Source organism: Pseudopodoces humilis, chromosome 5 (assembly GCF_049639895.1).
Source record: "Pseudopodoces humilis isolate 2021_Gansu_Grassland_sample_001 chromosome 5, ASM4963989v1, whole genome shotgun sequence".
Lineage (NCBI taxonomy): Eukaryota > Metazoa > Chordata > Aves > Passeriformes > Paridae > Pseudopodoces > Pseudopodoces humilis.
Window position 1 is genome coordinate 23888009 of NC_142204.1, and position 25739 is coordinate 23913747.

General features: G+C 50.7%; 1 protein-coding gene across 3 annotated transcripts; it reads left to right on the top strand.

Annotated features, from left to right (window-relative positions):
- Positions 1 to 1434: 1434 nt before the first annotated feature.
- MGAT3 (beta-1,4-mannosyl-glycoprotein 4-beta-N-acetylglucosaminyltransferase) lies at positions 1435 to 24663 on the top strand. 3 transcript variants are annotated; one of them, XM_005527636.3, is made up of 2 exons: positions 1435 to 1519; positions 17973 to 24663. In XM_005527636.3, exon 2 carries the CDS (start codon positions 17974 to 17976, stop codon positions 19480 to 19482), a length of 1509 nt encoding a protein of 502 aa, XP_005527693.1. In that variant the 5' UTR covers positions 1435 to 1519; position 17973; the 3' UTR covers positions 19483 to 24663. The 3 variants fall into 3 exon arrangements, with proteins under 3 accessions (XP_005527693.1, XP_087911455.1, XP_087911454.1); XM_088055329.1 differs by lacking the exon at positions 1435 to 1519 and adding an exon at positions 6849 to 6978; XM_088055328.1 differs by lacking the exon at positions 1435 to 1519 and adding an exon at positions 15549 to 16772.
- Positions 24664 to 25739: the final 1076 nt, after the last annotated feature.

Below are 25739 nucleotides of genomic sequence, written 5' to 3' on the forward strand. Positions count from 1 at the left end.
CTCACCAATGTGATATTGCTGTCATGGAGGTGGAGCCTTTCAGCATCCTCAAGGACTTGTGCTGGTGCAGTATTGTGTCTGCCACAAAATGACCTCCTTCATGTCGTGAGAACTTCCCTTGCTGTATCGTTGTCTTCCTCCTGTGTCCTCATTCCTTTCCCTCAATACTTCTACAATACTCTAGAGGCACTTGTGAATCCAGCTGACCTCTGGCTGTCTTTACTCATCCTTCTAGCTGAGTTTGCATCGGGGAAAATTCCCCTTCAATTGTGCTCTTTGGCTGAGCTCTGACACGTTCTCCATCTTGGCCTTAAAACTCAAAATTAGGGCGACTCTTTCCCATGGAAACCCTCTCTGGTGCTGGCCAGATCAGAGCATAGGGCAGACTCTTGTGCATCCCCATTGGGATACTGAAAGTGTTCAGAAGAGGTGGCAGCAATCTGATGGAATCGCTTCTCATCTTCTCCCCAGCGAGCTGCCCCGAGTGCCCATATGATAAATGGCAAGTTGGAGAGGCGTTGGCACCGAGGCTTTGTTTGTAATGTGCTGCTTTTCCAAATTCCCATGAAATGTCGAGGAAGGGTGTACTCTGATGCTGCTTCCTTTGACCTTTCGCTCGCTCTTGGCTGCGAGGGGTGAGGTCCCACGGCCGTGTTTCGGCACGTTTGTAGCGGTGCCGTTCAGCCAGGGGAGAGGGGGTGGTGGTGTTTTGGTTTGGCTTGGCTTTGTTTTCCTTTCCAAAGATGGGCCCAGTGTGGAAGAAGGCAGGGAAAAGTTGAACTGTGAAACGGTAGCTGTTGCGGTTAGGGTGCACGACCGGGAGTCAGCAGACGCAGGTTCTATTTCTGGCACCGCAGCAAAACTTCCTGATGTCGCTGGGCAAGGCAGCTCACGCATCCCATCCCCACCTCGCCTCCCTCCCGCCCAGCAGCGAGCGCTCCCGCCCTCGCTCGCCCCCCGGGCCGCGGGGAGAGGTGCTGAGGGGGCGGCTCCGCCGCGGGGCTGCGGGCAGCTCTGCCTCGGCCCCGCAGCATCCTCGGGGGGCACCGCCTGGCTCGGCACTGGCTACCGCAGCCCGCCCGATAGCCCACCGCCGGCCCCATCGGCGGGGCTCCTTTGTGCGGGGGCCGGGGGGCGGCGGGGCCGTGCCCCGGGGGGCGGGCGGCCCGCGGCGGCGGCCCGGGGGGGCGGGCGGGCGCGCCGGGGGAGGAGACAGGCGGTGAGGGCGGCACAAAAGGGGCTGCTGCAGCCCTGCCCGCTGCTGCCGGCGGGGCTCGGCTCGCCGCGGCTCCGCAGCGCATCCTTTCCCGCGGCCGGGAGGAGGTGCCGGGCCGCTCCGCGGCGGAGAAGGAGAAGGCGGAGGAAGGCGGCGGGGGGCTGCGGGCTCCGGGCTCGCCTCTCGCCTCGCCTCGCCGCGGCCGGCGCCGAGCCATGCGGGGGGGCGGCGGGCGGGCCGGGGGCGAGCGGCAGCCCCGCCCCGCCGGGGGCCCGGCGGGCACCGACACCGCGCCGGCCGGGGGTGAGTGAGCGAGCGGGCAGCGGGGCTGGGGCGGCGGGCAGAGCCCAGCCCGGGGGAGCCGCTCCGGGGCTGCGGGCAGCGGCGGCGGGACCCCCCATCGGTCCGTCCCCCCCCCGCCGCTGCCGCCACCTGCAAGTTGTGCCTCGGCCCGGGGGTGCGGCGTCATCCCCTGCGAGCGCAGCCGGAGAGGCTTCCCCCGCCGAGCCCCCACCTTCGCGCTCCTTATTTATTTATATTAGTGCTATTTTTTTTTTTTTATTCTCTCTTCCCCCCCCCCACGCCCCCCCCATAATCCCGGCATCCCCTGCTAGGGAGCATCGCCTGTGGGGAGGAGGGAGGTGATGCTGCCAGCCCCCTGCCCACAGCGGAGGGCTCGCCGGGGATGGAGGCACCCTCCCTCCGGCCGGGGCACTGCAGCGAAGGCCCATCTGCTGCCCGGGCTCGGCTTGCGAGGAGGGCACGGGCTGGGGATGCGTGCCAAGCCTGCAGCAAGCGAGAAGGAGTAACAGGAGTGCGTGCGTGGGAGGGAAAACATCCATACAAATAAATGTGTATCGTCAAACGTCCCCTGTGCCCTGCTCTGTCTCCATGTCAGATGGCTGCAGGTCCCCCGATCGGGGCTGGCCGCGAAGGGATGCGGGCACCCAAGTTCTCCCCGCTCGTGCAGGGCTCTCGGGTTGTTTCTGGGCTGGAAGAGCTGTGTGTCCTCCCGGAGTGACACAGGCTGGTGTACCTCAGTCCTTGCGAGAGTTTTGCTCCCTGGACGAGTGTGACAAGGTTGATGGACTTCACGGCATTTGCTGCAGCTCTAGACTTCCTCAGACAGCTCTGTAAGGGAGTGAGCTTGGTGCGGGATGGAGAGAAGCTTCTCTCAGTGCCTCAGCTTGTGGTTTTCCTTTGGGGAGTTCCACATGCTGGGTTTCCTCCAGCCGCGCCTGGGTTGCACGGGAACACTGCCTTATTTCCCAGAAATGATTCTGGAGACTTGCATGTCTCCTTTGCACCCAGGAGCAGAGCTTGGGTCAGGAACGTGTCTGCCCTGTCTCCAGAGCATAATGTGAGTGCTGAGCACCTCTCCTCCTATAGAACAACCCTCCAGTTAATTCCAGATTTCTCTTCCTGAGTGGGAAGCTCAGGCCTGTGAAAACATTCGGTGGCACCTCTGCTAACAAATATGACTTGAGTCACCAGGAACCCCCAAGCCTGTGCAAACTGAATTTCAAATTCCTGCCTACTCTGGCCCCTGTGTCCCTCACCTTGGCAGGGTGTGAGTCAGCAGGAACTTTTCAGGTTCCCTCCCCAAAGGGTGTCTCTTGTGCTCTGTGGGTCCCACCTGCAGCAGTGGTAAGTCCAGCTGGCACCTGTGATTTGGGAAGCACTTGCAAGACTCTGTTGCTTCAGCCTGGCTGCTGCCAACTTCTCAGAGAAGGGCAGAAATCAAGCGGAATCTATCATTTATTGCTTGACCCTCATGGAACACATCTCTGAGGGGAGGAAGGACTATGGGTGTCCTTGCACTCCAGCAAACCTCCAGTTTCTAAAGCCCGCCTAAACACTGCTCTAGCAGCTGTGCTTGTTTCAGCCCCAGTAGTAGTGCTGGGAACACGTTCTCCAAGCTAGAGTGGGAGAAGAGCAGTCCTTTGAGCTATTGCTGGGGAGGGAGTCTCCAGCCCCCTGGTAGCACTATAAAACTAGCATTGAATGAAAGCCATTGCAAACTGCAGAAGAGGAGTGAAGCTGTGGCTCTTCTACTGCATGTCATAAAAGTCCCTCAAAGATTTACAGTTCCTCTACACCCTCAGGTGATTTTGCAGTAGAGGTAAGAAATCCACTGCAAGGTATAGCATTCCTCTCTTTGAGGACTCAGTTATACCTGCATAGCTTGCTTATTAACACCCTGGATATGACAATTATATCCTTAGGAGAGAGGATGGATTCTGGCTAGCTGCAGATGTGTTTTCTTGCCCAGTTCCTAATTTGGTAGCTCAGCTGCTGCTTTTTGTCTAGTATACCTTTGGTCCTAGGTGCTGCTGTGGCTCATCTCCATTGGAGGTGCCTTCCACACCCTTGTTTCCAAAGGGGTTTTGGTGGCTGAGTTGCCTTCCTGCTTGCCTCCCCCCCCCCGCAAACGCTGCTAAGATTGCAAAAAGATGCGTGGCACGCAGAGATTGTCTTAGCAAGGAGGTCAAGAAGAGTGGAAAATAGTGTACTTGCAGGAGTGTTAGTTTCAGTGGATGCTCACAACTGTGAACTCACATGAGACATGGATAGCTGGTCTGGAAGCTTGCTGGGGCTGCACGGTGAGCACAGAGCCCGCTGAACCTCGGCCAGGCACATGGCGGGCTCCGGCGCACTTGGCGTGTTTGTCTGAGGAGCATACCTGTGAGGTTTGTGTTCTTGTGGGCTTCCCGTGTGCCTTGTGTTTACCTTTCTCCTCCTCCCACGCACAACTGGCTAAGTGCAGTGTGACACTGGGGCTTGTCAGATTGGTGTGACATGCTTGCTGCATGCCTTTGAGGGATGCTTGTGTGACAAACGTGGGTGGCTGTTTGCTGGGTGCGTGTAGCAATGCACACGGGTCCTGCTGGATGCACTTACCATGGAACACAGGCACTTCTGCAGAGTTTATAAATGTGGAGCACGTAAGCAGTCATGGCATGGGTATGGCAATCGTTCAGGGCAGTGCACATAGATGATGTTGTGGCCAGTATGTGAAGGGCACCTTAGGATAGACAAGTTTCTCTCTGTCCTTTCCTTGCATTGAGCTGTCAGCAAGCAGAGATAAACTCTGTCTTGTGGCAGGGTTTATAGCTGAGTTTTCAGCTTGCTGCGTCAGCTTCCTCCTCTCTTGAGAACAGCATCTTTAAGGTGCGCTTGCTATTGCAAATTGACACCCCTACCCCCCCAGCCTCTGTGCTGGGTCATAAAGGTGGAGGAAGGAAGTGAGGGAATTTGGTGATGGATAGAGGGGGCAAGCTGGGCCAGCATTCATTCCTGATAGCCGATTAGGTTTTAGGTGGGGTTATTTGCTCTAAAATGAGTCCTTTGTACATTGTTGGAATCTGTGACCCAATCAGTGGGATGTAGCTGGAGGAGGTGGTGCTAACGAAGACTGGTACAGCTGTCAGTAACTCTGGCAGAGAGGAAGGCGGAGGGTGTACTGACTGGCACAAGAGATGTTTTCATGACTTTAGGTCAGTAGAGGTGCCTTAAAGGGCTGGTCCATGTTATCAGCCCTGGCTACAGAAGCAGAAGAGCGTGGGTAGTTGTTTTCTGCCCCTGTCACCCATCAGTTCGGCACAAAAGGTCAGGCTGCACTTCAGTAGCACAAAATGCCATCAGGACACTACAGTGGAACATTTCAGTGGGATCTGAAATTTGGGGAAGAGAGGCATGTGGGGCAGTGCAATCTAGGGGCATGTGGAGGGTCTCTTATGAATGCCTGCTCTTCCCCATCCTGGATGTTCTCAGAAAGGTAGCGATGTATCTGCAGTGCACACATGGACCATGCTGTCGAGTCAGTGACGCAGCCTGGCCTTGAGGAGCCATGACAGAGCTGCATGGAGAGGCCAAGCCTGGCATTGTGGGCAGTTTTGGGTTGGCTTTGGGGTGCTTTGGTAGCATTTGTCCTGCTTGCCCTGCAAGGACTGGGCTGTGCCACAGCAGCAGTGCTGGGTGGGATGCCAGGACCAGCTGCTTGTGCCAGGGGCCAGGGCAGAGTTGCTGTCACAGAGCTGGTGAATTTTCCCTTCTCCAGGGGAAGGTGAAGAGAAATGCTCTGTGCTGGAGCAGTGGTGTAGGATTTAGAAAAGCACTCTATGTCTGCATCCCCGTGGAATAAACTCTGGCTACATATCTCAGGAAGGCAGAAACATGATTCCTTTACCTTCTTTTTTCTGACTTCTTTGTGTTCCTTGGCATGCAGACCCTTTACTTCCCAAAACTCTTCCTGAAGTACAACAGGTACCTCTTGCTCTTCAGACCTCTGAACACCTGTAGCAGGGTGGGTGTATTTTTGTGCTCAGAAACTTGCTCAGTAGAGCTGATAGGTGAAAGGGAGTGCAGCACTGCACTGAGCTTTCATCAGGCAGGCTGAGGGAAGAAGCAGCATGAAGGGAGCTGGCTGCCTTACAAACAGCAAGGGCTTGTTCTAGAGTTGTGATTTTGGAAGTGATTATTCCCTGCTTTAGGACAGCAGAAGTTATGTGAGCTGCTCGCTGTTGGGGCCTTGGCCTTTTGTACCGAGATAACCCCCCCCAAGCTGAATAGGCAGCTTGATGACCTCAGCTAAGGTTCCTTGTTTCCCCACCTAGGGGAGTGCCGAGGTCTGTGTCTAAATAGGCTTTTTCCAAAACATCAGCCGTGGCTGTGGGGTATGACCACACTGAGCATTGCCAGAAGTCTTTTTCTGCCTGTAATGCATAAATTGCAACAAGAAGAGAGATGAGAAGAGGTGGATGTGGCTGACCAGGAGGGAGAAAAGCAGAGGGGGCTTCTCCTCTTTCTGAGGATCGTCTCTGTCTTGCATTTTGATAGAATTTCTCTCCAAGGACCTTGAAGCAACCTTTTAAGCTTCTTATAATTAGGTAAGTCCTTACCCAGAGTAGAAGAGTCTCTCACATTTCCCACACAGGGAAACTGAGGCATGGAGCATGGTTGTACTGTGCCCAGTGGTGAATGCAGAGGCTTGTCAGGAGAGTAGCAACCGAAGTGCCACGCTTCTTGTGCTCGCTTTGCTGCTGGCAGCCTCGGAAATCCTGGAGAACAGCTGGGTGTGGGTGCTGAGCCAGGGGTTGTCGATAACTTTCTAGTCACTGCTTGTGTTCTGCAGCCCTTTTCACTGTAGATATCATCTCCTTCTTGATCTGCTGCCTTATCTATAATCCCAGCTCCCTGCTGTCTTTCCCTCAGTGTCATTTTCCCCTGGGTGTGTAAATCTGTACAGGATGGACTAGGGTTAGCGGGCAGGCTCAAACTCCATGCTCTCATCAAGGCTTTGGGGTAATTTTTACCTTGGGATATTGCTGCATGTCTCTTGTGTGATGGCAAAGCTGTGGCAAGCAGGTCTGGAGCACACCTGAGAGACTAATGCAGATCAGCCTCGCTGCATAGCGGCTCGCAGCTGTGAAACCTGTGATCTACAAGCTGGTATCCCCTGTCTTAGTGTTCAGACACAGAACTGAACAGAAAGCCAGGGAGACAGCATGGCAGAGAGTCATGAAAGGGAGTCTCTCTCCTAGATGCTGAGCCCTTTAAGTAGGGGAGAGTAAGCTAGAGCCCTGAGATTTTAAGCTGGTTGTGCTGAAGCTGAAGAAAAGGGTGACAGTAGTGCTTTCAGTTCTTCCTTCTAACACAGATAGCTCTAGCTGAGCAGCAGGGAAAAGGAGGAGGATGCAGACCTGTGCAGGCTGAGCACGTTGGGCATGGACAGATCTTGGAGGCTGCGGCAGCTAGGAAAGGTAGGGGTTTGGAAGAAGGATTTGGCGGAAGGGGCTGAGAGTGCATGGTGCTCACTGTGTGTGAGGAAGTTGTGTTTTTGTGGAGCTTGTAGTGTGAGGACTGGCTCTGAGGCAGAGCAAAGGGCAGGGTAAATGAGGAGAGCAGTGCCCTGGAGTGATCAGTGTGAGCTGCACTCTGTTGCTTAATGACCCCATTTCCAAGGGAAACTTTGGAAACCCTGATATTCAGGGAAGCAGGATCTCCCGAAGGCAGAAGATTGGGGCAGCAGAACTAACCGTGTTTCTCTCTGCTTTCAGCTCAGCCTTCCCTGTATGTTATTTGTGCTAGCAAAACTCTTCCTTCTTCACCACTCCAGAGTTGTTTTTTTGTTCCCTTTTCCCTTCCCACCTGCTCCAGCAGTCCTTTCTTCCTTGCCTCACTGTGTCAGTGCCGTCCAGCTGCAGCTTTTGACAGCTAATCCGATCCACGGAGGCAAGACCTGCTGAGCGGCCTTGCTTGAAGGGGATACAATTTTCTACATTTACTCCTGGGGCCATGTGAGGTCTCTAGAGAAGAGGTGGGTTAAAGGAGCTGCTCTTTCCCCATCAGCCCCGTGTCCCCAGATATCTCCTCTCGTGCCGTTGCTCAGGGCAGGCCTGGCGTGAGTGAGTGGCCGATGTGCTCTTGGACATGTGCAATTGGCACAAAGCCTCTGTGGCCTCAGAATCCCTATCTAGCAGCAACTTCTGGAGGAAGGGTTGACCACACCTGCATTCAGCTTGGCTGGGGGGACGATGGGATTGCTTTTGCATAATTTAGCAGTCTCTTGAATTATTTATAGTGCAGTTGTGCTCTGGAACAGAGTCTTCTCACTTCCCGTGAGCACTGGGGGGGAGGGAAGGGGAGTTTGTCAGGCATCCAGAGTCTATCACATAGTGATGAGGAGTGCTGTGGGCTTCCTTTCTGCCCATGTTTGTTTGTATATGGCCTTGTGCAGCTGAGCTGCCCTGAAAATGCAGTGCTGGTTTCTGCATCACTCAGGTGTGTGATACTGCTGAGCGTCTTTGGGCTTGGGATTATGTGAGAGGTTCCTGGGTTCAGAGCCTTGTCTGTGCAGTAAAGAGACTGTGTCAAGGTGGAGACAATAAATCTACTGCTTGGATTTGGTCCCTCACTCAATTACAGTGCTGTGTTGTGGACTGGGGGCAGGGATCTTCTGGACTCTTCTCTGAAATATTTAGATGCTTAAAAGCATTTTTCTTCTTTCAAAGGCTCATCTTGTATTGCCAAAGTGTTTTTTTGATTTGTCATGACACGGTTCATTGGACTCTACACAAGATCATCAGGACCTGAGCATTGGGTAGATCAGGTGGTTGAGTAGCAAACCGTGCAGCTGAAATTCCCATCACTTCTCAGTGATTAAACCCTGAAGAGAAGCCAACTGAAGGCAGAGGCAGACTGGGGCAGCTTGTTACAGGCTCTTGCAGCAGTGGAACATCATGAAGATGAGCTGAGTAGCCCAGCTATGTATGAGCTTAATGCTCTTTGTCCCGCTGTCTCACTGTGGCAGGTTGCTGTACCACACAGGTGGGCTGTCCTGCTTCTGCCCTGCTCGTCCTGTTGACTTCAATGTGACTACAGCTCCCCTCCTGCACTACACATCCTTCTTGTTCATAACCGGTTTTCATAATGTGCTTACACATTAGTTCTGTCTTTCTCCTTTCCTTCCTTTTTGACCTGTTTGTGGCAGCTGACTTCTCAGAAACACAGTTCAATATAAATGTTTGTGTTACTGAAGACCTGAAAGGGGAGGAAAAGGGCTGAGGGTGGAGGAAGAAAGAATCAATCTTGGCCTGTAATCATGTGATTGTGGTAGTAAACTGCTCTGTCTGTTGTACAGTTGAGCAGAAATTCTCAGGTTCCCTGTTTTTATTTGCAGTGTCCATTTATGGCTTTTGCGTTTGGGGCAAAGCTGGACAAATAATCACTGTATGTTCCCTGGACAAGCTGTGCTGTCCCACCTTGCCCTGACCTGCTTCTTGGTCTCATCAGCCTGAAAAAAAAAACCCAACATTCTCTCATCAAATAGTTTTACCTCTTGTCAGGGGCATCGCCGTCTGGCTAGACACAAAATTTCTCCTCATCCTTCTCAAGAAATAAGGCAACCTAAAGGAAGAATGTGAAGATGAGTGATCCCCAAATCTGTGTGATGTCCAGGATAGAATTTGATTTTGCTGATGATGGACTTTCTCCCTCTTTTCCCCACAGACCTGCTCTCAGTTCTTTCTGCTTGGATTAATCTGGAGATCAGGGTACTGCTTTGCTTAGTGAAAGGGAATGTTTGTGCAGAAGTAGTAAACATATTGTTGAGACCCAGGCCTGCTGCAATGCCTGTAAACAAGATCCAGTTGTCTGGGGGAGGCAGAAGAGAGGTTTATGTGACCCTGAGTTAAGTGCATTAGGAGGCTTTTGATTTCATTCTGGGAAAATGCCCCTTTTCGTGGTACCATACGCCTGTTATCGGCATAGAGCCGTGACTGCAGAATTGATTAGTGGGGATTTAATCCAAGGGGCTGCAATCAAAAGGATCAAAAGGGGGTTGTCTCTGCAAGCCAGAGCCCCTGAGCTCATGCCCTTTGTCCACCACAGAGGTGGGAGTCTGGGCTGACTTATTCCTGCCTTGGGGCAAGGCATTGAAGAGCTCTCTGCCTATCAGCACTTTCTTTCCGAAAATAATAACAAAGTGAAGTGGCAGCGGGGGATCCAGGCAGCACTGTGTCGAGGTCTTGCCTAAGTCTTGAAAGAGGAAGTAAAGAACAAAGGCAGAAGAGACAAATAAATAAGGGTCTGTTCGTGGTCCAAGAAAAATTCCCATGGGCTTGTGTAACATTCTCGGGAAAATGTGACACTCCCTGGGCTGGAGTTAGTTTTTGAGAAATGAAAGTGGGGGGGAAAAGGCGAGAGAGTGAGCAGCGGGGGTTGGGGAAGGGGAGGAGAGAAGGAGGGAGAGACACCCTAGAGAAACCTCTCAGCATGGAGTCAGGTTTCTCCGGCTGTTCCTGGTGAAGAGGGGTTAATGCTCTTTGCATGGGATTGGCTGGTCACCAGATATTCAGAGTAGAGGGGGATCCGGGGGCTGCCAAGCAGGACCCCTGTGGCCTGAAAAGGAGGGGAGGAGGGGAAGGAAGAGGCTCTTCCAAACAGTAACAGATCGGCTACTGTGGGAAAGTGCGCATGCTGCCAAACCCCAAGTAGTTGGTGATGGATGGGGGAGGAAGGAGGGTGGGGATGGAGGGCCAGCTCTTCTCCTGGCCGCTAGGATCATGCTGCTATTCCATGGCCTCTCTTTATTTATTGTCTTCCTGGAGTTAATTGGTTCCTCTCCTTGATCCATCTTGGAGAGCCTTTATCCTGGGGATGCGTGAACAACTTCCACCCGCTTCAAAAATAGCTGGAATTAACGTGGTTTCTCTTGCCTGCGTGGGTCTGCACACTCCACCTATCACCATGGCATCAAATGTTTCTTGCCTCTTTCCTCTTTCAAGTGCCTTGCTCTGGGCCCACAGGGCACACACTTCAGCTTCCTCTGGGCTGTTCAACCTGCATCTCCCTGTTGCTTGGGCTGTCACACAGTCCCTGCTTCCCTTTACGTGGGGTTTGTGTGCCTGATCTAGTGTGTGTGCCACGTGCTCTACACCCGTGGACCCACAGGTCTGTGGATAATCTGGGCTGTTCATCTTGGAGCTGTTCTCAGCATTTGTGGCTTGTTCTCCACTTGCTTGGCCTAATGGAGTGCCTGCCAGGATCTGCATTGAAAGCAGTTCTCTGCTGCTGCTGGTTCTTCCAGTTCCCTCCTTGCGATGTGCTCCTTCTCTGATGCTGCTGGGAAGAATTAGTGAGCTCACGGTGGTTGAATGGGGGCCTTGCTGGATATTTGGTTAGATGAACAGCGCCTACAGTTCTGTAATTTTGAGTGTCTGAGGATGTATCTACATCTACATGTTTTGATCAGAAGTGAACTGGTGAAATAATTTAGAAAGTTTCTGCTGGTCAGCTGCTTGTTCCCATGCCTAGGCGTTTTCTTCAAGTTTATTTTTAACCCAGTTAGATCTGCTGCTGATATGGCTGTAAAAGCAGACTTTCATGTGATTGACAACTTGAATTCATACAACTGACAACTGAGGGATGGGTAAGCTGTGATGGTGGGGAGTGAGGGGAGAGAACCTCTGACATGACAGCCTGTGTTGTCACATGCCTCACTTGAAAGCATGATTTGGTTTTGACTTGTCCCTCTTTGCAAGGCACCAAAACTACCAGGGACATCTTGCATGCTTGTTTGGTTACCCCATAGTCTGTCTGAAGACACAAGTTGCTTTTTTGTGTAGTGTTGTCCCTTCTCCCTTTCCTGTTCCTCATGATGGAGTATTCCTGCCCTGTAAGACACCAGAAGACCTGACCAGCTGTGTTTTGCAGTGACTGGCTGCTGTGCAGTTGGAGCAGTGAGCAGCAGCAGTGCCGTGTTTGTCGGGGAGAGGGGCCTCGCGTCCTGGGTGAGTGCAATGAGCAATGCCTCAGCTCGCCCTCTGATGTGAGGAGAGGCCCAACCTTGCAGCCAAGCGGTGACGCAATCTCCAGGGCCATCACAGCAGACTTCGTGGAACCAGATGTTTTGAGGAGGCAATAAGCAGGGTTGAGGAAGAGTCCTTCCAGGATATCAGGCATAAGCGAGGGAGAGAGGTGGCGCTTCTCCTATAGCAGAAAGAGCGCTCAGACTAGTGACGCTAAGAAATTAAAGGTGCAGCTTCTGAGAGCCTCTCAAGGATTAGAGTGTGCAGAAGCATCTCTGAAGCAGTGGAAATTCCTATGGTGAGACTGGATTTAGCTGGAGAGAGAAGATTAGCTACAAGGGAGCCCATCATATCTGAAGGATTCTGAGAAGAATATTTGATAGATTTCAGTGGAGTCAGAAATCCAGCTTAGTTTCCTTTAGCATGCAGTACTGCACTCTTGTGACGTCCAAGTACTTCTTGGATAAAATTAAATCGGTGTCTTGTAGGCCATTACTGGATTTCACTAGAGTTTTCTAGTCTTTTCTGAGATCTTCTTTTAAACTGGGGGTTGGAGAATTATGTAATTATGCTGCTATTAGTAATATGGTAGCTACAGTAAGAATAGTCTGAGTGGAGGGTTTTATAATGGACTCTGAAGGCGTTCAGATGTTGGTCTGTTCTGCTGACTTCTGGAAGATCAGTCTTGAGACAAAATCCTGTCTACAAAGGCCACTTCATCTCCAGGTCCCATGTGTTCTGTGTAGAGGGTTAAGAGCTGCTTTGTCTCACAGTGTGCAGCTGTCTCGCTGTGACTGGAGGTGTAGCATCTAAAATAACCAGGGCTTAGTCCACTGAAGGGCAGGACAAGACACTTGAGAAGAACAGTTGAAACAATGAAAGTCCATGGGAAGTGCGGATTCTGAAGATACTGTTCTTGCAGAGGTGAAGAGGTGAGCAGCCACAGCACTTAAAGAGCTGGAGACTTTGTGTTGCACCCCTTTTAGATTCTGTGTGCAGCAGATAGTAGCTATTGGTGTGGAGCACTTGGGTATCCTAGAGGAATGCATGAAAGAGATACTTGGTTTGTTTGTTTTTTGACTGTAAACGCTGCAGGTGTGTGGAGTCTTAGCAAGGTCTTGCACACAACCTGGAGGTTTTGTGGTTGACATGTACATCATGTGCCTGTCTTCCCTGGGAAGGGGAAGGCGATGTCTTTCTTCGTGCTGTGCAGTCAGCCTTCCCTGGTCAACCTCAAACCTTACTTTTGTATAGATTCACCCTTTAGCTATCTTTTTTCCTCAATCTGGTTTTCTTTCTGACATGACGTGACCTTGCTGGTGCGTGATGGCAGCTCTGGGAGGCAGATGGAAGCTGTAGTGGCACGCTGTTGAGTGGTTACCTTACCACTCTTCTTGCCTGACTGCAGAAATGGAGGGAAGGTGCTTAGGACAGAGCCTTGCTCTCCCTCAGCCTGACCTTGCATGGAGTGTGACTGTGCTGGATGGCTCGATCCAGCTGTTTGGGCTGGCACCAAGTCAGTGGCACCTTGTGGTTGGTTGCCTCGAGGCTGCAAAGGAAACACAGAGTGTGAGGTATTGCTGTTTTGCATTAGTGGTGTGGGCAGCAGCTCTTGATGAAGGACACGGAAGAATGTTTTATTCTGTCCTTGGAATTTGAATGGAATCAGATATGGGCCTGCTTACATTCAAACCACCTTGTGCTGTGACTGCCAGGGCTTCTTGGTGATGTCCTTGTAGCTTGCAGTCACTGAAAACACAGTGGCATCCTTCATGTGAGAGATGCTGAGCCATAGCTACCTTCTGGTACATCCTGCTTCTCTCAGATTTTCCTGCAATGTAGGATAATCTTCTTTTCCTGCTCTTAAGCAAAGTGCAGTCCTGCTGTCCCTGAGCTTGTTTTAGTTGTTGACAAATTCTAAGTTTTATGTTTTTTCCTTCTGTGGATGTTTGCAGGACAAAAGTAACTTGAGATTTTTTCAGAGTGTTTAGAGGTACTGTGGCTCTGATGCCTGCTAGGTTCCTGTGCTTGGGGATGGCAGATAGACCTAGTACTCCAGAAATGTGGAGTCTGTTCCATTTGTGTCTAGCTGGAGCAGCGAGAGTTGGGCCCTCCGTGTGGAGTGGGGGGTGGAAGTCATACTGGGTTTTTAATCTGCCATCTGAAAGTGATTCCAATTTGAATTTCTGCTTTGTGTTGAAGTGTCTGAGTGATCTGCAAATATGTTACTGCATGGGTGTTTAAGGGATAACTTTAGGCAGAGGAGATGAGCATTTTGGTATCAGGGGAAAACCAGAGGCTTTTGCTCTGACTTGTTCTCCACAGCTGCTTTTTCCCTGTAACCATGGGAGAGGTCTGAGGAGTCTTGAGTCCCATGCCCTAACAAGATGGGGTAGCCTGTATGCAGCAGCCTGTGGTGTGGCCTCTTGCCAGTGTTCTCCAGAAGAGAACACTGGGGCTGGTGAACTGCCAGCTCTTATCGGTGCATATCTTTCTCTCTGGCTTCTTGAAAAATAAGTATATTATTTCAGGATGGTATAAATCAACTGGTCGCTAAAACGGCAACAGGTGCCTGGGGATAACTCATGTGCATAACACTTCCAGCTTTCCTCCTTTTCTGAAACCATGGTAGAGACAGAACTTCAAGCAAGGAAATATCAAAGGGATCCCTTACAAAAAGAAGCTTTCAGCTTGTCTCTCCAGGACTGAGTGTTGCTGAAGCAGTTTGTAACCGTGTGCTCCCTAAAGAGCTTTGTCTTAATGGAGCTGACTGTCCATACTACTTCAGGCTTTTTCTTCTACTTGAACATTAAAGCTTTTCTTACTTTTATTTTTAACCCAACTGCAACTTGATCACTCTCCCAGAGATCAAGTTGACTTTTTTTCCCCCCGCTTCCTCAGTCAAAGTTGTCAGAAGAGAAATACCTCTTCTTGCTGTTTTCTGTGTTCCTGGTCACTGATGGCTGCTTTGTGTTAGAGCAGCTGGGCTCTTCTGTGACAAACTGAGATGTCTCCCTGACTGGTACCTCCTTTCACATTTCTATCACATGTAAACGTTTTGGATGGGGAGGGTGGGTAATCTCCCTTGCTGGCTTTTCTCTCCAACTAGCTGCCACCAGGCACATCTTTGACTGCAGGGCTGATAGAGGATGTGGGAAGGGATACATGACTGATGGTGTTTAGTGTCTTGGCTCACCCAGGGGTGCATGAGTGTTCTCCACTCCCTGGCAGAAGAATCCCTGGCATGTGAGAATGAAGGTGGCTCCCAGAGAAGATATTTTGAAAAGGACACACCTTGCTTCTTTGCTTCCCCTCTTCCAGGAGGGGTTAGGAAATGGGTTCCTGTTCCTGCTCCTTGAGTAAACTAACTGAGCAGTGAAAATTGCCTCCTGGGCCGTGTCAGCAGCGGAACAGCAGAGGGTACTGCAGGGCCAGCTTGCTTGGCAGAGCAGCCGGGGAGGGCTGTGCACACCAGCCCGGCGCAGGAACGGAGGCAGCGCAGCCCTGCCCGGAGCTCTTTGTGCCGGTGGGTGAAGAGATGCAGAGCCACATGCTGAGCCTGACAGATACTGATGTATGCAAATGTCAAGTGAGGAAAATATGCTTTGCTTCCTAAAACCATGCGTCCTGCTATGTTGACACGGCACACTACATCTCAGAAAGCAAAGCACTTTGCTGAATGTCAAGAGTTATGGCTTTTTGTCTGGGAATTTACTGTGGCATGCAGAGCATCACAGCTATCTGAGAAGATGATGTGTCTTGTGTGATTCCTTCAGCACGTGCCTTCAGCCATGGGCTGGCCCAGAGGAAGCTGGCTGCCCCACATTTGTGTGTCCTGTAGGAACTGGAGCGATACCAGCATTACCTGGCAGTCATTGGAATTGCTGTATTAGAGCAGGTCAGTTGTTCATCTTGCCCAGGTTTCAGCGTCTGAGAGGGCAGCCTGATGTCTGGAAGTAATGCCTTGGAGAAGTCACAGGACACCTGACTGGAGAAAGCTGTACTCATTTACCAGTGAGGGACACTTTCTACTGATACCCAGTCACAGCTATTTTAGTGGGTTTTTGGCTTCCTTGTGCTCTTCTCTTCCCCACACTTCAAGACAGACTAAAAACTGGTGATGTGCAAGGAGAAGGCACTGAATATTCCTTTACCTTACAAGTGATCTTGCTGCTTCTGCAAGACATTAACAGAGCCTTAAGAAAAAAAATGATCATGAATAGAAAGAGATGCTCATGGGGTTTTCTGCAGCCCCTTGTTTTGCCCCCATGAGGAAAGCTTGACAACAAGCCCCAAGATGATCTTTTATTGCTCTTAACAGAAGAATATCCAGCCCCATAATGGCTGGGCCACTACAAAGGTGATGTACCACCAGCTGAGCAATGACCACAGGTGTGTGAGGTCAGGCCATGGAGCTGTGGTGGGTGAGTGCTGGAGGTGAGGGTCTGCTGTGGTGCAGACCCCTGAGGAGAGCCATTTCCTCCCTTTCCCCATGCCTAACAAGATGGTCTCCCAGTGGCACCCAGAGCCAGCACCCTGCCCTGCTGCTGACTTGTGTTGTGGCAAAAACCCCTACCAAACATTAAGCAATAGAATCAAGCTCTCTCTCATTTTATCTTGTTTTTCTTTCAATTTTTTCCCCTCCCATGGCCATGCTGTAACTTTTCCACCAGCTTCAGGCTTGCAGTCCTTCAGCCAGGGATTAATTTGTGACTCCTTGCCCTCACACCTGAGCACTGGTGCCAGTAGATGGTGACTTCCACTGAAAACATGACCACCAAGTGTCCAGGAATGCTGTTGCTGAGATGTAAGGTACAACTGTGGACAGTCCCTCTACCAAAGTCCATGTCAGAGCCATCTGTGGGAAGCCAGATAAGTTTTCCTTTGGGCAGTTGCCATCTGTCTAAGTGCTTTATCGTTTTTCACTTTAGTATTAAATTCTCCTCAAGTTAATCAATAAACATGCTTTGCTGTATTTTACCTAATACCCTCTGAAGTGGCAGGAGCGGGTTGCATTCTTCTTCCCTCTGCCCCCACACCTGCCCACGTGTCAACCTTGAGGAGCCTGTGGGGCTGGTGGTGTGGGGCAGCTCCCCCGTGACCCCCAGGAGCAGGGACCGCCTCCTGTGAAGGCATTGCTGGCACCACTGTATGCCAGGTGGAACCTCTTGGGAACTTTGGCCCTGGAAGGGAGGCTGCGCCAGGGAGAGAACCAGCAGAATGGAGCACGTGAAGGGGGTAAAATGGTATGTGGCACATGCATGGAGAGCTCTGCCTCTTTGTCTGTCACTGCAGCAAGGCTGTCATGCTCCAGAACAGCCTCTGCCTTGAAGACTACTTTTAGATGACCTCTTATCCATGCCTAGTTTTGCCCCAACTTGCCTTTCCTGAAACAGCAGACAGTGAGCACCTTTTCTGCTTTTCCTTGGTGAAGCATTGTCTTTTTTTTTTTTTTTTTTGGGTCCTTTTTCTGAACTGTAGTCTTCAATCACTTCTCTGCCTGACAGCAGCTCTATGTTCCCTGCCTGGGCTGGAGGAGTGGAGGTGGTGGAGGGGAGGATGAATGCAATATTTCATGTTGTTTGGAGGGAAGGGCTGTGCACCACTGGCTTCTTCCTGGCCTGACATGGATCCATCGTGATGGCACAGTATTACCGGCAGAGACAGCTAGGCATTTATTTTTGTCACCTTGATCCAGATGCAGAAAATCTCAGTATCTGGTCCACAGAAAGTGAAAAAGCAAATGGTAACATATGGAGATACAGTGGACCTGAGAATCACTGGTGGGAGAAGAGTAAATGTGACAGGATTTTATTTTTGTTTTCCTGTCCTCCATGTGAACTTGGCTAGTATTTCTTAAGAACAGGGGTGATTTTTTAGGGTGTGTCTTGAACAAATAGTCTAAAGATCTGGAGAGTGTAGGCTAACTCTGGCAGTCTGACTAATGATCTTGGTCCTTTAAAACCGCCTCTCCTGTGCCAGTCACGTTTCAACCATGCCCTCCAAACTCTCTTACCCTTCCTGCTCTCTGCTCTTTTCATTTTCCCCCAACCCTCTGGTGATGCACCTCTGAGGAGGTTTACGTTCATTTAATTTCCATTGGTGAACAGGGACAAATCTGCAAGTGTGGTGAGTTCCCTAGATATGATTAGAATAGATGGATTCCTGTTATTCTGGATATTTGTGTTGCCAGTGCCTTTCTTGTGTTTGTGGATTCATGAGACTGATCTAGCAGAGGTTCAGCTTGGTGTAACCCAACTGAAGCAAAAGGCCCACTGAAGATGGCAGGGGGTGGGGGTGTAGTTCTTGGAGCCAAGTCTGTAAAGATGCATGCTGAATTTGGACCAGCATTCCTGCCTTCCCAAACCTGTTTCTCTAACAGTGGTAAACTTTTTGCACCTCAGTAACTACTGAATGTGACTCTCCTTTTCATGGCTCTTCCACAGGATGAAGATGAGACGCCATAAACTCTTTCTGACTCTCTGCATGGCTGGTCTCTGCCTCATCTCCTTCTTGCACTTCCTCAAGGCCCTTTCCTATGTCACCTTCCCCAGGGAGCTGGCTTCGCTTAGTCCCAACCTCGTCTCCAGCTTCTTCTGGAACAATGCCCCCGTCACGCCTCAGGTCAGCCCTGAGCCAGGGGGTGCAGAGTTCCTCCGCACACCCCTGTATTCCCACTCCCCTTTGCTTCAGCCCCTGTCTCCCAGCAGAGCCAGCGAAGAGCTGCACAAGGTTGAGTTTGTGCTGCCAGAAGACTCAACGGAATACTTTGTCCGTACCAAAGCTGGTGGCATTTGCTTTAAACCAGGCACCAAGGTGTTGGAGAAGCCTCCCGTGGGAGGTCGGCAGGAGGAGCGAGCGGATGGCGCAGCCTCGGGGCGGCCGGCTCGGAAGCCGCTGAGCGCCAGCGGAACCAAGCGCCGCAAGTGGGTGGAATGTGTGTGTCTGCCAGGCTGGCACGGCCCCAGCTGTGGGGTCCCCACCGTGGTCCAGTACTCCAACCTGCCCACCAAGGACCGCCTCGTGCCGCGGGAGATCCCTCGGCGGGTCATCAACGCCATCAATGTCAACCACGAGTTTGACCTGCTGGATGTCCGCTTCCACGAGCTGGGAGACGTGGTGGATGCTTTCGTGGTGTGCGAGTCCAACTTCACGGCCTACGGAGAGCCGCGGCCCCTCAAGTTCCGCGAGATGCTCCTCAACGGCTCCTTCGACTACATCCGCCACAAGGTGCTCTACGTCTTCCTGGACCACTTTCCCCCCGGCGGCCGCCAGGACGGCTGGATTGCTGATGATTACCTGCGTACCTTCCTCACCCGGGACGGCATCTCTCGCCTCCGCAACCTGCGCCCGGACGACGTCTTCATCATCAATGATGCTGATGAGATCCCGGCCCGTGATGGCGTGCTCTTCCTCAAGCTCTACGACGGCTGGACAGAGCCCTTCGCCTTTCACATGCGCAAATCGCTCTATGGCTTCTTCTGGAAGCAACCAGGCACCTTGGAGGTGGTCTCGGGCTGCACCATGGGGATGCTCCAGGCTGTCTATGCTACCGACGGGATACGTTTGCGACGCCGTGAGTACTACACCATGCCTGGCTTTCGGCAGTATGAGAACAGCACAGGACACATCCTGGTGCAGTGGTCGCTGGGCAGTCCCCTGCACTTTGCTGGCTGGCACTGCTCCTGGTGTTTCACCCCAGAGGGGATCTACTTCAAACTGGTGTCAGCCCAGAACGGGGACTTTCCCCGCTGGGGTGACTACGAGGATAAACGAGACCTCAATTATATCCGGGAGCTGATCCGGACTGGTGGCTGGTTTGATGGTACCATGCAGGAGTATCCCCCTGCTGACCCCAAGGAGCAGATGTATGCTCCCAAGTACCTGCTCAAGAACTACCAGCGGTTCCGCTACTTGTTGGAGAACCCCTACCGAAAGGTGGAGGGTGCTGGGTGAGGCCACCGAGGCTCCAGCTTGGGTGGGAAATCAGAACTTTAGAACAAAGGGAAAGAGTCGGGTGTTTTCGTCTGTTCCTGTTATTCTTTAGTTTCCTTTGTTTATGGGCAGGGTGTGCCTTTTTTCTGGGTCTCTGCCCTCCCTCACTTCCTATTCTTCTTCCCTTCATCCCAGGGTGATGCCTGGGAACCCAAATTCCTCAGTCACATGAAGGGAGGCCTGGACAGGAGGGAGAAAGACCTGTTCTGCAGTAGCGTAAAGACTTTCTTGTATCTTCCAAACCTCTCCTGCTGGCTGGAGAGAATCTCTGCAGCCAGCTGGCAGATTTTCCTCCAGGGAAGGCTGAGAGGGTCCCATGGGGAGAGAGGGCAGCTGTTCCCATCCACCCTCATCCTTTGTGGATTGGAACAAGCATAGATGCAAGCCTGGGCTATTCAGTGAGCATGTGAGTCAGCAGGCACAAACTCTTGTGAGTGGTTGTGTGTGCAGATGTGTGTCACTAGCATTTTTTGGATGAGTGAATGTTCAAAAGCGTCTCAGTATGCTTGTTTTTTGTTTTTGTTTGTTTGCTTGTTTTTGTTGGTTTTTTTTTTTACTACCTCTGTATTCAGAGGGTATTTTGGGGAAAGGAAATCCTTTGCTTCCAAGGTGTCCTTCTCAAGTTGCAGCCCCTTGCACAGGCTTAATGCATTCTGTCCTGGGCTGGGTCTTGCCCCAGTGTTCTAACAATCCTGCAGGAGATAGATAGGAAGCAGAGGAGAAAGCTGGGTTTGAGGGGTTTTTCTGTTCATTTTTCCCCCCTGCCCCCACAACACTGCATGGACTTGTCCTACAGAAGCCAAAGCATCTCCCCTGTGGTACGTGCTTTTGTTGGGGCTGGGATAAGCTGCAGGGGACTCAGTCAGATGGTGGGAGTGTATGTTTGCAAGTGCATGGTTGCCTGTGTGCATGAGTGCTCACATGCATGGGTTTGGTGTGCACCTGGATGTTTGTTACCAGTACTGGGGGGGAAGGGCTTGGCTGTGTGTGCTTGCAGAAAATGGTGGTATCCAGAAGCTCTCGTGTCAGTGTTGGCATGGATGACTTTTTGGGCAATTCATAGGAGAAGACCAGGGATAGCAGTGGCTCTGCATAGCAATGCTGTGCATGTGGGACTGTTGCATGCCTCTCTGGCTGCCTCTAGAGCCCTGCAGGCTGTGCCTGTTGCAGGGCTGCTGCTTACACATGCTGGCTACTCCTTCTTACTATGGGGTAATAAAAGGGAGAAGAGGAATGGCAAAGTTCTGATTGTTGTGGGCAAACAAATCTTGTCAAGGCACAGGGTCAATCTGTCTGCCCTTAGGGTGTGAGGGAGCTCACGAAGAAACACGTTATGGGCAGATTCTCCCTGGGGGCAAGAGACTTTTTGGGGACCACCGTGCAATTCAGTGTGTGCAGCCCACATCTGCAGCCTGGGCCACGTAGACAAGACCATGGAGAGGAGAAGGGATTTAGGAGGGTGCTAGTTGCAGCTGTTTGGGCTGGTGTCTGCTCAGGCCATGGGCAGTGAGGATCTGGCCTGCTGTTGTATTGGGTCATTCAGCTCGCTGAGGAGGCAGATTCTTGTCTCCACCCTTACCACCACCCATCCTTAGCAGATGGCTTGACAGGGTGCCCAGAGCCTGGGTCGTAGTGGGCAGAGGGTGAAAAACATAATGAACTTGCTCTCTTAGCCTTGCAGTGGAAAGACTGACTCATGTTCCAAGCAGGAATCATATGGAGGAGAATAAAGAGGAATGTGTTGGCACAAAGAAGTGTGGCCCTTCTGGTCAGCTGTTCTAAAGCAGGAGGGTTTTCATTGCCCTTAACTCCATCAGAGCTCCATGGTCCCGTGTTGCCCAGCACTTGCCATTGTGCTTCATTCCTACCTATGTCTCTCACTCTTTTTCCCTCCTAGTCCCCTCCCCAGAGAAAGTGAAATTATCAACAAAAATAACTTGCTTCCCTAGTAAGGCTGAGACTGTAATAGAAAGAAGATTAATGCCTTTTTCTGTTCAAATTGAGATGTAGTTCACCTTAGCTCCTTCCACGTGTTGTTATGCCATAATGCCTGCTTCGAAAAACTGAAGGAACTTCCTTTCTGTTATTATTTTTTGTTTCTTTAGAATCACTGTTCTCAGTGCTGTTGTGTGTTCCCCACAGGCAGAGGAGCCCCTTTGGGAACTGGGTGGACGGACAGACAAACTTTGCTAGGCAGAATGCTCTTCCCCCAAAGGGAAGTTGTGGCTCTTTGAAGTCCAGACTTAATGATGTAGCAGAAGGAACTCCTGTCACAGTCACGGAGTTCTGGTGCTGAGCAACTGTGCAGAGGTTTTAGGTGTAGAGAGATTATAGAGAAATGGAGTCCTAGCTGAGAAAGTTTTAAGCAAGATGAAAGCCATAGCACTGAGGATGCAGCACAGGGGGAAGATGCTTTCCCCAGGGACAGCTGGAGGAGGGCAGGTGTGTTAGCTCATGCAATTTAGCAGCAGAAAAGTACGGAAGGAAGAAGCCATTTCTCATTTTTACTCTGAGGAAGGAGCCTGAGGTCTGGTCTTGGACTTTTTGTCTTTACCTTGTCTCAGTGATAATACAAGGCCAATACCAGGCTTTGCTGGAGACAGAGGACAAAGACAAGCCAGTCTTTGCGTGGGTGCTTTGGCATCAGCAGAGCCCCACTTCAGCAGCAGCTGAAGTTCATGTGTGCTGGGATTGCACCTCCTTATCTCCCACAGTGGGAGAAGCCTCTCCTCTGATATCAGCCCTTCCCATGCACGACCATCCTTGGGGATTTTTAGTGCACAGCAGTCATGTTTTCAGTGTTGAGATATGGCCCTTGTCTCTTGGGAGTTTGATAAGCCCATAGCTGCGGTATCTGCTTCTCCTGTTTCTGAAGTACAGCCTGTTGCCTTTTCTCCTCCATTATTTGCTCCACCATTCTCATCTTCTCTCTCTGTTTTGTCTTTCCCTTCTGCTCCCTTGGGCTGGAGAAGAACGTGTTGCTGGAATAGGAATTCTGGGGCTCTTGTGCAGGACTCCTGCCCTGCCTGCCTCCTGGGCTTACTTCCTTATTCTTAGGAAATTAAATTTAATCCAGACTTCTGCTGTAGTGGGAGGAAGGGACTTTACAGATGACTTGCATTCTTTATTGTTTCTCTTTCTCAAGAATTGTTTGAACATTTTTTGATTTAAGGTCAAACCAGTCAATGTTTCTGTCTAATTTGTCTGGCTAACCCTGTGTTTATTATCCTTAGGGAGCTAGAGTGCTTGTCATTAAAAATCTTCCTCTTGTCCCTGGAGGGAACAGACACTACTAAGCTGGCTTTCACACAATGATTTTCCAAGGTGGTGGCTTAGCCTCTGCTCAGCCTTGCCTGTGCTGCCTGTTGGGACTTCTGCAGCCAGCTTCTGGTGGGACAACCACTCCTCCAGGGAACTGCCACAGGAGAGATGTCAAAAGTATGTGGGTGTGTGAGGTGGTGAGAGAGGCAAAGCAGGAAGCAGGTTTGTGTCAGATCCTTGTTTCCCAGTGCTGGACTCTGTGGTGAGCACTGACGCTCCTTCATCTTATCTGAACCAGGTTCTGGAATTTGAGAAGGGAAGGACCAAGAACCTTGTCCTGGCACTGGGCTGGAACTGGGATTAGACCACCAGAGTCTGATGTCTGCGGGTTGTTGCAGACAGCGGGCAGTGAATCCTGCTGTCTCTCTTGGACCAAACTGTCTAGTGGACTGAGGAAATACATCACTAACCTTTTCATTCTCAAAAGATTTTTTACCTCCAAGTTGGTAAAAAGTGGGACCAGGAAATAGGTGAAGCAGTGTGTGGCACACCCAAGCCATGCTGTTCTTTCTGTTTGTCTCTTGTTGTCTTTCTTTGTGCCTCTGACCTACAAAGAGATTGTGCTCCTATATATGGCTTTGGACTGGAGAACACCTCTTCCTCTTTTGCCCCAAGTGAAAGTAAGGAAGGGTGTGGTATTTGGTGGACCTGCAGCAGGTGAGCTTGCTAAAGCAGAGGGAGTAGGGCAGGTCAGACATATTTGCCCATCTGAGGGTAATGCGACACCCAAGTGACAGAAAAGATATGGTGACTTTGTGCCTGTGGTTGGTATGGAGGATGACATGCTCAAGCCCACTCTTGCTGTTGCTTTCTCTGATCCCTGTGTCCTGCTGAGGTGTTTGCTGTTGTGCTGCCCAGGCCAACCTACTCTGTCTCTGTGACAAGTAAACAAGGAAACCGAGTTGGCATGGAGGGAGAGTGTCAGAGCAGAATGGCTGTTCATTCTCCCCTGCCTGCATGGCTGTTTCCTTGTGGGTTGGTGTCTCTCCCCCTCCTCAGTATCCCCAGGGCTCTCTCCCTGTGTCCCAGCTCCTGCCGGCAATCTCTGTGGCTGCTATGCCTCCGCACTGTGAAGACGCATGTCCAGGGTCACTCCTGGTTCCATTAGTGAACACTGGTGGTGAAGAGGGAAGGGATGCCTCGTCCTGGCTTCACTGACCTCTAACCTTGGTGAGAAAGGAGGGAAGTGAGTGGGAGAATGTATCCTGTATCCCTAAGCCCCTCCTTTCTGATTTCTGAGACATTGGACAAACTCACTCCTGTTATGGAAAGGGAAGGGGAGCTGGAGGGTAGGGAGGTGGCAGGAGGGGCTCAGATCCAGCATTGAGAAAGAAGAACTGTTTCTAATGCAATACACTGACATTTTAAAGCTTTGGGCACTACAGGTAATGGATTAAGAAGGGATCTGAAATACTTTGAGACTAAGAATTCAAACCACTGTTTTTTCCTGCCTGTGTGGATGATGGTGCAGTATCATCCTGGAGGTGGTCCAGCAGCACTTCTGAGCCTGGGGTCCACCTGGACCTACTGCTGGTGTTGCTCCTGGAAGGGCTCCAGGACACCCTGCTTTGGACAAAGAATGCGTGGACTTGCCAAAAACTAAAAAGAAAAGAAAAAATAAGAGCATCTGCAAAGCTCCTTTCAACTCTGTAATTTATAAACAGCAAGTAATAATGAACTTTTTGTAAGGATAAATCAAATGTACATTCTGAAATCATTTTCTCTGTAAATGGTTGGATTTCATTTCACCCTTAAAGGGATGCTTAAAAGGAGGAGATAATAAAAATTAAAAAAAATGTACAAAGTATGAAAGGAAACCAAGATGTGTGTGACAGCTTTTATTTCTGATTGCCTGGCCAAGAGGGAAAATGCTGGAAAATGGAGTGAGGGAGCTTCCTATCTTGGCAGGACACTGTTCCTAAGAAGGGAGATTGAAGGGGAGCCTAGCTGGTCTGGGGACTGATTCCTGGTTTTGTAGGCCCATGTCAGACCTAATCTGCATGTCAGGTGAGTATGAACATGTGAAGGCACGTGAGTGGGGAACGATGGCTGCTACATGGCTCTCAGGAGAGCTGGTGGATGTGGGAACCGGCATCATCTCATAAAATGGTCCCTCGAGACCATCTTTAATCCTTTGGATGCATCCATTTTTCCAAGTAAAGACCTGGAAACACCAGAGCCCCAAATTAAACCTTCCCACTGCAGAAATGCCTCTCTGGTGGCTGATTTTTGGCACAGTGCATGAAACAACATGACCTCCTTGTTTTGGTTTATTTTTAAACCTGTCTGCTGTAGTTTTGGCTGTTCCCATTACTTGGTATCAAAGCCTGGTCCTGCTCTGAATCCTCCTAGCCATCTGGCCTCTGCAGTGCTTTTGGCAAGGGCCTTTTGCAAGCTCATGTGCCATCTACAGCTATTTAATTTTTTACCTTTTTTAAGTGTCTTATGTTTCAGGTTCATTCCTGATTCCATTTAGAAATAGTGACTGTAAGCATCATAGGCTATTTTCCTCATAATTACTAGCTCCAGTGAATTCCATCGTCTTTCTTTCATCCATACCAGTCTAATTCTCCTCTTGTGGAAGGGTCTCATCAAACTAGAGGCTTGTGTTGTGCATTGCTGAATGCAATTCTGCTGCTTCTGTCTCCAAAACAAAGGGCATGAAAGCAACCTGCCACTCAAAATCAACAATTAAAATTTTCTGTTTAGAATTTTTAGTATTCTTAGTGATCACTGTATTTTTGTGCCTGAACAGGGGATAATCTAAAAATAGTTGATGACCAGCATGCTTGAAATTTCAATTTTTCAAGAGGGGAAGTATAAATCTATACACATAGTCCAATGGCAATTTAATGAGACAGTTTAGGATGTGAGAGTTGACTAGGTCAAAGGTTCTC

Excerpts from the sequence above, each read along its gene's own strand:
- MGAT3 (XM_088055328.1), top strand. The coding sequence starts at position 16,678 with ATGCCAGGTGGAACCTCTTGGGAACTTTGGCCCTGGAAGGGAGGCTGC. Across the intron at positions 16,773-17,972 it reads CACGTGAAGGGGGTAAAATG|GATGAAGATGAGACGCCATA; the intron begins GTATGTGGCACA and ends GCTCTTCCACAG.